Source organism: Tamandua tetradactyla, chromosome 16 (assembly GCF_023851605.1).
Source record: "Tamandua tetradactyla isolate mTamTet1 chromosome 16, mTamTet1.pri, whole genome shotgun sequence".
Lineage (NCBI taxonomy): Eukaryota > Metazoa > Chordata > Mammalia > Pilosa > Myrmecophagidae > Tamandua > Tamandua tetradactyla.
This window is the reverse complement of record NC_135342.1, coordinates 81,766,384-81,779,231: the sequence shown is the minus strand read 5'-3', so window position 1 is coordinate 81,779,231 and position 12,848 is coordinate 81,766,384. Positions and strand designations below refer to the sequence as shown.

Here is a 12,848-nt window from a genome sequence, read left to right as displayed (position 1 = left end):
GGGAACCTGTTCCCCACTGTCTTCAGAGTGGAGCACAGGCCCGGCTCCCGGAAGGGGTGCCCCCAGCCAGCACCCCACCCTGCAGACTGCCCCGCACAGTCCGCACACGGCCCCCAGCCGGGCTGCCACGCCGGCCCTTCTCCCCAGCTCTGGCCATCCTCACTCTTCTGTCACTGGCACAGGGTGGCACAGGGTGACGTCGGCCTTTTCTGCTGGGTTGCATTGCTTCCAGGCTCTCTGAGCTTCTGTCTCTTGGCTTCCCTGGGGCTTCTCTCTCGCCAGCACTGGCTTTACTCTGACAGTGGAGCATGTTAGCTGGCAGCCGCCTGGAGAGGCCCCTGGGCCGCTCAGTGCTGTCCCCGACTGCCACCTGGCCCTGAGTGAGTGACGTGGACGGTGTTGTCCCCTGCAGGCTGGAGGGCATGCACAGGCACGGGAAGGCCTTGGCGAGGTCCTCCTCTCTTGCTTACTCTCTACTCCTGTGTCTTACTTATCTGCTTTTTACTTTCCTCCAGCACCAGCTTGGTGCACATTAGTGATAAATGTTTTGATAAATAAGATTATTCCATTTTCAAATTCGTCCATATAAACTTGTGGTGCACAATTAAATTTTAAAGTATAACCTCATGTATGGTCAGTAGGCTTATCCTACAAAAAGTATTGTTCCTCCCTCCCCGTATTTAATAAAATCAAGATCTGAAAGCGTATTTTTATTTAAAGTTATGATCCTTCCATATTTAAAAATGTTCACATTTGAATCTCATTATTTTACTAATGGTTTGGCAACTGCATCCCTGAATAATTCTGGGCCAAGGTAATATGTTTGTGCCATAGCTGTGGGTCGGTGGAACAGTTATTTCTGTGAAGTGTGAGAGGAGGCAGGGGAGATGTCACAGAACCCCTTCCCCAGCTGCTGGCCCAGGGCGGCCTGACATGGAGGGGACAGCCAGTGTTCACCTGGCACACAGGGGTCAGCCGGTGTCCACCTGACGCAGCGGGGACAGCCGGTGTCCACCTGACGCAGAGGGGTCAGCCGGTGTCCACCTGACGCAGCGGGGTCAGCCGGTGTCCACCTGTTCTTCCCTGAGAGGCTGTCCCCTTTGTGTCAGGTGGACACTGGCTGTCCCCTCTGTGTCAGATGAGGAAAGGACTGAGCCTCTGCTTCAGTTTGCTAAAGCTGCTAGCATGCAATATATCAGAAATGGATTGGTTTTTATAAAAAGGATTCATTAACTTACAAATTTATAGTTCTAAGTAATGAATACATCCAAAATTAAGGCATCAATGAGTGTCCCTTCACTCTAGAATTACCTCTGAGCCTGGGAAGACACATGGCAGCATCTGCTGGCCCTTTGCTCCTGGGTTTCCTTGCTTTTCGCTCCTGGTTCCAGTGGCCTCCTCTCTGAGCTTCTGTGTGTCCTCACTTAACTTCTCCAGGGCAAACTCTGGATTTCATCTCTTAGCTTAGCTTTCTTGGGGCCAGAGATTTCTTCTCTCCTGGCTTCTGGGTTCAGACAGCTTCTCAGCTCTTGCATCTCCAGACGTCTGTTTGTGTGTTCACTCTCCAAGCATCTGAGCTCTCCACTCTCTGTGTTGGCTGTTTTAAGGACTCCAGTGAACTATTCAAGACCCACTTTGAAAGGCAGGGTCACATCCCCGTATAATCAAAAGGTCACAGCCACCACTGGGTGGATCACATCTCCACGGAAACAGTCAGAAGGTCCCACCCTGCGATCGGTTTGCCCTCCCAGGATTGGATTAGGATTAAGAGAGCGTGGCTTTTCTGGGGCACAGAATTTCAAGCCAGCACAGCCTCTAGTCCAGGACCTGGCCTTAGCCCAACAGCGCGGGCAGCCCCCTGAGCCGGGCTGGGGTTAGGTGGGCCTGCGTGGCTGCCCAGAGCCCTCCTAGCAGCTTTGATCTTATTTCCATGAGACGCAGGCTCATGCCCAGACAGCTGAATTTGTGCAGTGCTGTATTACAGACGGGTTGTTGGGTTGTGACGTGCGCAGTTAGGGTTTTAGAGCTTATTTGAAGAATCAGTGCAAAGCAGATCCATCTATTGAGACTGATGGAAACTGAGCCGTGGCTTCGCCAGTGAATATGGTGGGACTGAACGGGGAGAAATTCCATGAAGACTCCCCAGGGACACAGACTTGGAACTTTAGACAGGGCCGAGGCTTACGCGGTTCTTCTCCCTACTGGCTGGTTGTCCCCCTACCCCCGAGGTTCTGTGACTCCTCGATCTGACTCTAGCAAACCTTTTCTTTACAGAATACGGCGTCTGTGAGAACCTGCGGAAGCTGGAAATCGCGGGGCTGTCTTGCCGGGACGTCTATGCGAAGCGTGAGTTCGGGCTTGCTTCCATCCGTCGCCGAGTTTGTTGCAGAAGCGCTGCGTGGAGTGGGCGGTCACGAGGGGTGGCACAGATCATTTGGTCCACAGTTCCATTTCTAAGAGAGCATTTAAAGTCATAATTACTGTTAGTTAGATGGGCTTCTCTTCCCTTCAGGACGTCCCACCAGCATGAGTCTCTGTTAAAGCCGCACTGTTCCACTGTCCACCCATCTCAGTGAAGGACCCAGCAAAGCCCGGGGGTCGGGGGCAGACGGCTGGCTCCTGCACCTGCCCTTACCCACAGTGCCCCCGCGCTGCTCCAGGCTCTCGGGCCTCAGTCCCTCCATGGGGCAGTATCTGGTTGGCTCTTACCGGCAGCATCAGTGTCGGAGTCAGCACCTAGCCCTCCACGGGAGCTCTGTGTGTTCAGGTGAAAAGCTGTCCTGGCTGCTTTTGCATGGCTAGCTGGTGTCTGTGAGCCTGGGGTGCACATTCCTGTCTTGTGCCTTTCGAGTGTGCTCGGCCTTTGGATCCCTGTCGTCTCGAGGCACACCTAAGGCTGGTTTCTCCTGGAGAGTTGTAAACCCCTCACGGAGACAGGTGTGCCTGCGCGTCTGGAGCTCAGGGTGGCCTGTGGCACCCAGAGGCGGGATGTGGGGAAGGGCAGGCTCCCCAGGCAGCATCTCAGCTGGGGGCCGGGGCAGGTCCATGGGCCGGGGCCGTGCGTGTGCAGGCGGCAGTGTGGCCGCGGGTGAGTCTGAGGTCCAGGGGAGGGTGGGGTAAGGCGGGCAGTGGGCACATAACTGTGGAGAGGACGGAGCTCCAAGGCAGCCATGGTCTCTGACTGCTGGTTCTTGATCCCTTTAAGATGTTTGCAAATCCCAGAGAGTAAGTACCATCGTCTGTTATTTGTAACCTCAAATGTTTGCCCCACACCCTCCAAAGCGAGTGTCTGTTTCAAGGACCTCAGGTCTTGATAGGTTTTGTGACTTTGCTTTAAAGCCTTGTCCAGGAGAGAAATACTTAGTTCTTGGAGAAGCAGCTCCTGGAGTAGGGGCAGAATCAGCCAGCCTTGATTTGGGAGTCTGGAAAACACCGAAATAAACAAAATGAACACCTACAGACAGGGAGATGGCAGCTGCCCTGGGCTGCGTGAATGTCTCGGCTGGCACAGGGTCTGTTTGTGTCCCTGCTGTGGGGGACCCATGGGCCTCCCTGATCGTGGCCTGGGACGTGCCAGGCATGCGCTGGTGGAGGCGGGCACCGAGGTGGAGGCCCTCCTTAGCTGTCAGACAGCATGCCCTGTTTACCAGTTTTAGAGGAATCCAGCCATTGAAGGGTACATTTCCCGACATTTTCCTTCCAGAGGGTTTGTAGGCTTTGGCAGGCGCTGGCTCCCGAAGCGCCAGGATGCTGACAGGTGTGTGAAAGGCCCTGGGCTGTGGGAGAGGAGCAGGCGCTGAGTCATGTGCAGATGTGTATGTGGTCAGGGAAAGTGCAGCCTTCTAGCCCTTCCCCTGCTGTGTGTCTGTCTAGGTATAAACCCTCGCGTGAAGTCGGGCCGCTTCGTGAAAATCCTCCCCGACTACGAGCACCTGGAGTACCGTGATGTTTACACCTGCCAGTATGTACCTCCTGCCGGCTCCCGCTTTGCGCCTGCAGCATGGCCAGGGAGCTGCATGGAGCGCGAAGGAGAGGCCAGCCTGGGCGTGGCTCCGGCCCTGAGGGCAGGCTCACCTTTGCTGCGCTCTCACTTGCCTGGAGGGCTGCCCTGTGGCTCTGCGCCGTGGGCCCTGGCCAAGGGTTTGGCTTTTGGCTCTGGCGCTGGAGCCCATCGTTGGGCCCCTGTGCAGTTGCACCTCTGTGGTTTTCACGTGCTTAGAAGCCACTAGGTTCGGGAGGGGCAGAGAGGAGGCCGTTGGAGCCTTGAAACCTTTCCATGCTAAAATGAAATCTCATGGTTTACTTCTAAGCTTTATTACTCATTCACATTTCAATAGTGAATATGAAGTTTCCAGGAATTCCCTCCCTGTAGACCAGTGTAGCTCCTAATTCCCCTGTAGAATACCATTATTTGAGCCCTGGAGAATTCTCTGCCCCGTATTCTGTATGCAGTTCATGCTGTTTTTGCCTTTTGTTAGTGTGGAACTGTTGAACTGGGATGGAGGGAAGGAATTTTGATTATTAAGATAAATAGACATTAAAACTGCCCGCCTGCATTAAGGACCATGTTTCAGTTTCTGGAGGTGTACGTACACCCTCCTGCTCACTCCGCTGTGTCTGAATGTGCCACGGCTCAAGGCTAGCTGCCTCTTGGGTCTACAGATGCCTGATTTCCGACAAAACCTTCGTGGAGCAGAAGGAATAAGAATAGTTTGTGCACTTTCTCCTACTCCCCTGTCAGACTCTGGGTGCCACTGGGGTCTGTTAAATGGGTGTTGCGTGACCCGGATAACCTGGAGTTAGGGAAGGGGCTCGGGGATGCATGAGCATGGACACAGCCACTGACCGAGCGAGCCCCGCGCCCCTGTGACCAGGTCTGGGTGGGCGACAGGAGGGGCTGAGACCGGGAGGGCCTGGCCGGTTGGAGATGCAGACTTGGTAATGATATCCTTGTGAGAGCCTCCTGGGAGTAGCCTCTTGGGGACGGGTTCTGCCCACTCAGCCAGGCCTCAGGGCTCCTCCTCCAGCCCCGTGCAAGAGAACCATGGGCGGGAGCGGCCGAGCGCGCCGTGCTGGGGTAGCCTCATGAGCCCACTTTTGGGTAAAAGTGGCCACATACGGAGGCCTTGGCTACATCACACGGCCATCCCTCTGCGGTAGCAGCAGCCTCTGCAGCACACACTGGGGTGGAGGTCTGAGCAGCTGCAGCCATCCTGGTAGCAGGGACATAAGAAGGGCCCTGGGTTGCATTGGGTGGCTTCTCCTTGTCTCCACGGGTGGCGGAGATGCTTTTTGTGGCCTACTAGTCTCCACGCGATTCCAGGTTTCCCCAACTTCCAGAGCGCCTAGACCCGTGACCATAGTGTGGTGTTCCCCTCGATGAATTGGCTGCAGCTTTACACAGAGTAGATTAGTTTTCACTGGGGCATGATAGTGCCCTGTAGGGTTTTAGGGCAGTTATGAAATGCAATAGGCATTGGAGAAAACCAGGGAAATCCAGAAAATATAACACGAAGAACCAGTTGCTAACATTGGCTGCATTTCTCTGTGAATGTGTTTAAATGGCGGCTGACCTTTCCCTCCATACTCTCCTGGAACATCCAGGTGTACAAAAAGAGAAAACCAAGTCCAGCAGTGCCCGCCTGAGGCCCACTGATTCCGTGTGCTCTTAACACGCCCCTCAGCACGCGTTCTCTCCCCTTAGCACATCTTCCCGGAAAGGCCCGCTGTGCTGAGTGGTTTGGGAATAGTTTGGGAGTGCATCCTGCTTCCATTATCCGCTTAAGCTTCTGCTGGATCCATGTAAACCTCGGTGTTCCCAGACGGCCTCGTAGCCTCGTGTCCTGCAGGTCAGAGAAGATTGGAGCAGGAGATAGCGATCAGCAGCTGGTGGACTCTGGGTACTGTCCTGGATGCAGTCTGTGTGATCCGAGGCTGGAGACTCGTTCTGTGTGCCCTGTTTGGCCTCAGGCCAGCTGCTCTGTGGCATGTCTCCTGTCATCCAGCTTTGCTCCTGGCAGCGGCGTTGCCTGATGTTCTTAGTGATGAGGGTCTGAGGGGCATTGGGGCAGTGGGCGAGGTGAGTTTCCTTCTGAGGCCTTCCTCACGGTAACGAGTGCAGATGGATGAGGAATGTCAGGGACGCTAAAGTAAGCTGAAATGTAAAATTAAATAGAATAAATTCACTCTTGGTGTAATTGTAGAGTCCAAGGCCTGACGTCTGCAGCTGGCATTCTGGCATGCCCCAGGTGACTCTCATTTGCAGGGACCTTGGCTAAACGTCACCTCCCTGCGTGGCTAGCAGGTAGCCAGGCTGAGTTTCACCCTTGGCCCCTGGTGACCCTGGCTCAGATCCAGAGAGGGGGCTGCTGGGAAGGCTCTCCCCAGAGTTTTGGTCTGCCGAGTGGAGTTAGTAACTCACTGCAGGCAGTGGGAAGTAGGTAAGGGCAGAAGGCCCTGTGTCCGGAAGGGCAGCAGGCACAGCTGCAAAGATGGTTCCCAAATGAGGTCGTAGTCACGAGTTCCGGTTAGGACTTCCTTGTGTCTTTCTGGGAAACAGTTTCTCCCACAACAGTTGTAGTTATGATTTTTCCTTTGGTCAAAGGAACCTCAGCTCTGCAGAAACGGACTTTGTGGTTGTAACGCTGCTTGTTTCCTTGCCTGCGTGGAGGGCAGCCTGTCCTGTAGCTGCAGTAGGAAAAGGGGTGAGGCAGCCAGCTCACGGCTCACAGCCCACGCTGTGCCCAGGAGACGCAGAAGCTTTTTTTGGTCAGATGCGCTGGAGTTTTGCACTTGGATTTAACTGACAGTGATTAGAACAGACTGTTTTCCTGTTAGTGCTAGAGTTGCAGGGTCCGTTTGCAATGCCAGATTATCTTTCCCCATTTTTAGGGAAAATCCCTTAGTACAGGGGATGATTTTCTGGCTTTGTACTAGCAGCTTGGAGGTTGGCAGTGGGAGTGCTCCTGGAGGCTGCCTGGGTGTGCTGTCATGCCTCCCAGGTCATCCTCAGCTCACCTTAGCTGCAGTTCTCTGGTGTTGGGAGTGGCTCCTGTCCTAACGGTCAAATGCTCAGGGTTTAACACCTCCCTGCTCTCCAGCCCCAGCCCCAGCCCCATTGCTCCTACCTTGAGCTCATTGCACTCTCCTGCTGGCAACGGGGGTCGGGGCTTCTTTAGCTGGGGCCCTTTCTTTGGGTGGAATTTGGGGTGGGTACCTGGACCCGGAGGCCTGGATTCTGTCCTAGGCCAGCAGGAACCCTTGGGTCCCAACCTCCCAGCCCTCAGGGCCGTCCCCTGCTCCCGAGAGGGCAGATGAACGGTCAGCAGGGGTGTGGGTATGGAAATACTCCGAGAACTGGCCGGTGCACTGTACCTTTCCGTGAGTGATGTGAAGCCTGTCCACACGGGACCTGGGCTTGGGAAGGTGGTGAGCAGTGCCAGCTGGGGCTTCGTGCTTCTTGAGTGGAAGGAAGCTGTGAATCGGAGTGGCCTGGGCTACTCTCTGCTGCTGCCCTGGACATGGCCCTGGGAGGCCCCTGTAGGAGTTCTGCTCGGGATCATCCTTGGGATGCCCTGGCCCTGGGTTTCCTGCTCTAACCCCAGAGTCCTGGTGGGCTCCGGTTTTGCTCCAGGCCAGCCTTTCACATAAAGCAGAGGCAGGAGGTCGCCTTGCCTAGGCCGGCTACCAGACAAGCGCCCTGAAGCCAGCTGCTCCCCTGCGGCGGGCCCCGCATGCTGTGACTCTGCTGGATTTCTCCCGCTGGGAGCTGTGTCATGTGCTGAAGCTCTGTCTCCTGAAACAAAGCCCCCGTACGCTTCGGTCCCGCTTCTTGAGCTTGCCTTGCTGTTTGGACAGCACTTGCGAGCGGGCAGGTGTAGCGCAAGCGTGGACACCGCGCAGCCAGGAGCGAGGGGAGAAGGGGTTCAGGGGGTCCTGAACTGTGACCACGTTGTGCCTGGTATGTAACAGACCCCAGTCCCCAAAGGAAGCACTTTGTAGCCCCCTGATTTCACCCCTGAAATGAGAAAATGATGAAGAGAGGAGCCACCATACGGGCGGTGGAGGGTCCCACGCGCTCCTGCTCCATTCCGTAGACGACACCGGCGCCGGGGGGCAGGTGCAGACCCCATGTGGGCGGGGCGTGGTCTGAGCTGCTCCCTTGGGCATCCACTGAGGATGGGCACAGATGCCCCAATTCAAGGCTCCTGGGCTCTTGGGGAAGGGACAGCAGTGGCACCAGCGTCTTAGAAAAAGCCAGAACATGTTTCCTGTACTTCAAAAAAAAAAATACACAAAACAGTTCTTTTAGCCTTCATTCTCATACTAACATCTTAAATTGAAGTTATCTTTATCAGAGCTGTTGTAGGTTTATAGGACGATCGTGTAAAGGTGGCAGAGTTCATATGTCCTCCCCCCAGTTTTCCCTTATCCTCAGTTTGCTTAGGGTGTTGGCTTTGTTACAGGTGATGAAGCAGTATTATTGTAATTAAACAGTTATAGTCCATAGTTTACATTAGGGGTCACTTTTTGTGAGCAGCATCTTTTTAAAATATTGAATGTGTTTCTTACAGATAGAGTAGAATTCCTTTAGAGATTGCACAGTCCTCTGAAACTATGAACGGAGTGATGTGAAAATGAAGCAGAAATCCTGTTCTGTGCTGTGGCTGGCAGAGCGGTGCTCCCAGAGATGCCCCGTCCACCTCACGCCTCCGAAGGGATTTAGGATCCAAGCTGGGAGTGACCCTGGGATGTCCAGGGACCCCGTAGAGGAGGTGACAGACCGATAGGGAGACAGTTTAAGGCAATGAGACATCACTTCTGGACTGAAGGTGTGTGGCGGAGGTTGGGCCAGGGACACGGGCGGCTCCTGAAGGCCGGACAGGACCAGTAACCCACTCTCCCGGAGCCTCTGAAGCGCCAGCCCTGCCCTTCCTTGATTGTGGGGCTTCTGACCGTCAGACCTGTGTGGTGCTTGGGTGTGTGCCGCTTTAAGCCAGGGGACTGTGCCATCCGCAGCAGCAGCGGTGCAGTCCGGTTGCCTAGATGACAGCTGATAGTGGAGCGCTTGCTCTTGGAGCCACGAAGCCCAGCTGCCCAGCACACTTGCTTTACGTTGGTCCCTTCCCTCCATAGCTTAGTGCCAGGAGCACAGGGCCCCCATGCTGTGAGGCTGAGGGATGTGGACCCTTTTTCCTAATTTGGGGGACACTGAGGTTCCAGGAGCTGGACCAGAGCAGAGACTTGTACCCAGCATTCTGGCATCTTGTCAGTACCGCTGGGAGAAACTAAACTCGGCCCTGTCGTGGCCTGACCTCTGAGAGGCAGACAGAACTTTTCTTAATACCTGCAAACATAGGAGTGTGTTAGCCCCAAAGGATTATTCCAACATGTTCCAGGCTCTACTGTCAGGCCAGGTCAGTGGGTCTCAAAATGGGATCCTGGGACCAGCAACCTCAGCATCTTTTGGGGTGTTGGTACATGCAGGCCTCACCCCAGCCCCAGTGTGTCAGGGTGGGCCCGCAGTCCCTGTCCTGACACACTGTTGCGCGCCTTGAAGCTCGAGAGCCTCTGTCCTGACTTGTTTTCTTTTTAACAAGGGCTTAAAATGTCAGAGGTCCCCTCATCTGGTAATAAACCACCAGGTTTTAGAATAGCATTTAATAAAGGGGCGGCGCTTTTTCTGCCATTCGTGTTCTTGATTTTTTTATCATGCACGTAAGTCTTTCAGCAGCGTCCTGGCCTGGGGTATCTGACCCCAAGGACTGGGCAGTAGGACGGCAGCCGAGCAGGAGCTGGGCTAAGTGGAGAGAAGGGAGCCAGGAGGCAACAGCGCCTCCTTCTCAGGCTTAAAATGAGACTCAGTAAAGCGTCTGAAGCTGTTCACATGCCGCCAGAGCTCAGTGGTCAGTGAATGCAAGCTAAAGCCAAATAAAACCAAGATGAGGTGGTTTTCTTGTTCTACTGTTCTTTACATTCATAGATTGTCTGGGAAGCGTTTGAACAGCGCGTCCTCAGTCCTGGCTGCTGGTTAGAACCGCTAGAGAACTTTAAAAACGAAGCACAGCCTGGGCTGGCATGCCCGTGTCTGTTTAACTGCCCTGCGGGGGGCCCAGGGGTTGACATCTTTCCTCTTAGACCCTAAGGTGCACGCTCAGCCGTGAGGGTCTCTGGGTGGACAAAAGAGTGAACTCAGCTTTCTTCTTTTTTTTTTTTTATATGAATCTTATATTTTTATGACAGTTAGGTGGGTTTTGTGAAACAGGTGTAGCCTGGCTTCTGGAAAAATGCTCAGAGCTATAGAATTTATTTCTTACAAACTTGAGACATGCCTTCCTTTCCCAAGTCCAGGACCCCATTGCTTGCTATGCACGTTAAGGATTGTTGATAATTTAATCAACCACCAGTTGGGGTTAGGGCTCAGCATGGAGGTGTTTCCCGGGCATAGTCTGCAACTGTGTTGACTTGTAATATTTTTCTAAAATGCTGCTGAAATGCACTGTTTCTTTATTTTAACATATATTTCAACCATGAAAAATGAGAACATTCTTTTTATGCTGTTGACCAGTTTTTTTTACTCCCCATCCCACTGACACAGTATTGGATGGAAAAGGCGGGCACCTACTTGGTGGTGAATCCTGGAGTTAGTTGGGGAGGCGCACAGCGGCTGGAAGTCATCTTGCTGTACTTGCGCAGCAGCCGCTGTGAGCCATGGGTGCGTTGAGCTTAGAGATGTGGACAGGACAGCCAGAGTGTGCTTGTGCAAACGGCAGTCATCGGAACTGTAGAGCAAACTCATGCTCATACATCTCCTTTGAATGCATATATTTCCTTTTCGTGAGATCCTTTTTATTGACCCGGTTCTTTTAAAGTGTGTGTTATGAGACACGGGTTTGTCCACTTGCGTTAGGAAATTGTGTGGGTGGCCGTAACCCTTTTGCCCACATGACCCATGGCCTGCCTCTCCAGGGTCATTTTGGTGGTTGTCCCAGGCATATGGAGCCAATGGGAGCTGCCTTCCCAAAGGGCAACCAGGAGGGGTGAACGGATTCTTTTAGCAAACTTGGCAGAACTTAAAATTCCAGACAGACTGCAAAAAAGTAATCTTGGGAGGTTGTATTTTTATTTCAAAGAGAAGCTGATTTTGAGCAAAAAACCCGGCTTGAAATTGTGAAGCATCTGTGACATGTTCTTTTGAACAGTCTTTCTAGAGGCTTTAGAGATCAGATTTGGTGGGTTTTGAAAGAACCGAACATTGCCTGGCGCCAAGTTGAGAGGCTTTGTGGTGATGGGGGGGACCATGCTAGATAGTCCTTTCCTCCCCCAGTATTTATTATGAAAATTTTAAAAGCACAGAGAAAAGCTGAAGTAATCATGCAGTGAATGAATGCCCATTTGTCTATCACCGAGATTCTGCAGCACTTAGCTACACTTGCCTCGTCACCCTCTGTCCTTTGTTCCTCCACTCATCACTGTTCGTCTACTGTCCACCTCATCACCATCTCTCTGTCCACCCCATCACCGTCTGTTCATCTACCTCATCACCATCCGTTGGTCTGTCTACCATCACCATCTATCAGTCCATCCATCTCATCACCATTTGTCCCTCCGTCCACCTCATCATCATCTGTCCATCCATCTACCCCATCACCATCTGTCCATCCATCCACCTCATCACCATCTGTCCATCCATCTACCTCATCACCATCTGTTGGTCCATCTATCTGATCACCAACTGTCTGTCCATTCATCTTATCACCATCCATTCATCCACCTCATCACCATCCGTCCACCTCATTACCATCCATTCATCCATCTGTCCATCCCATCACCATTTGTCTGTCTGTCCACCTCATCACTATGTCAGTCCATCTGTCTTATCACCATCCATCTGTCCATCACCTTATCACTATCCATCTGTCCGTCAACCCCATCACCATTTGTTTGTCCACCTCATCACCATCTGAATGTCTGTCCACCTCATCGCTAGCCATCTGTGGTCCACCTCAACCATCCACCTCTCTAGATGCCTGGCAGAGGGTGGCCAACATGGCTTGCATCCTGTGCCCAAGGCCCAGGGCGTGTTTGTGGTTGTCTGTCCGCTACTTGTGTGTTTAGCAGCCAATCGAGGTGTGGTGCAGACTGGCTTCCCGTGTGTCCTATGTGGGTATTGGGAGCTCTGCAGAAGCTGCGTCCCTACCCAGGCCCTTGGAAACCTTCCCTGAGGGTTATTTTTCCTCAGACCCCTGGCCACTCTGAGATCTGGGGATGGTTCCAGCCTCAAGCTCCTGAGACCTTCACCTCCTGCCTTCCCGGCTCTGGGTCCCTGTGGACCTGTCTCAGCACATCCAGGCTCCCCACCCTAGCAGAGACCCCAAGTCCACCCTGCAGCCAGGGCCCTGTCTGAGCCGGTTCTACTCCTCGGGGAGTTCCTTACTTGCTCACTCATTCATTTATTCAGCACATATATATGTGCAAAGAAAGTGGACACGAGGACACTGGCTGGTGTCACCTGTGCCAAGTCATCTTCGCTTAGTGGGTTGCAGACGGGCTTGGAGTGTCCTTTTTCCCAGGTCATCTCTAGTGAAAATGCAGGCAGCACTTTTGACCTGAGGGGCAGGGTTGGTGCCGGGGAGGGTGGGTGGCCTTGAAAAAAAAGGTGAACCGGCTTGACTTTCATCCACTTCAGCCCTGCAGCTGCTGGCCCTGCCCGTGTGAGCTCCCGAAATACCCCACAGGGTCTGCAGTGGCGAGGTCGTCCTTTCAGTCCTTCCATCGACCTCCTGTTTCTTCTTGTGCAATGATTTTCTTTATAATCGTACATTTTAATAGGGCTTGTCTTTTTAGAT

General features: G+C 53.4%; 1 protein-coding gene across 3 annotated transcripts in view; it reads left to right on the top strand.

The window, feature by feature from the left end:
- Positions 1-12,848, top strand: part of FBXO31 (F-box protein 31) — a 56,332-nt gene that overhangs the window by 18,232 nt on the left and 25,252 nt on the right. Inside the window, exons 2-3 of one of the 3 annotated variants that reach the window (XM_077133242.1) lie at positions 2,275-2,346; positions 3,874-3,960. In XM_077133242.1, the coding sequence (XP_076989357.1) occupies positions 2,275-2,346; positions 3,874-3,960 (159 nt within the window). Of the gene's footprint in view, positions 1-2,274; positions 2,347-3,873; positions 3,961-12,848 lie in introns of those variants that run through there. The other 2 variants (XM_077133239.1, XM_077133240.1) reach the window with 2 other exon arrangements.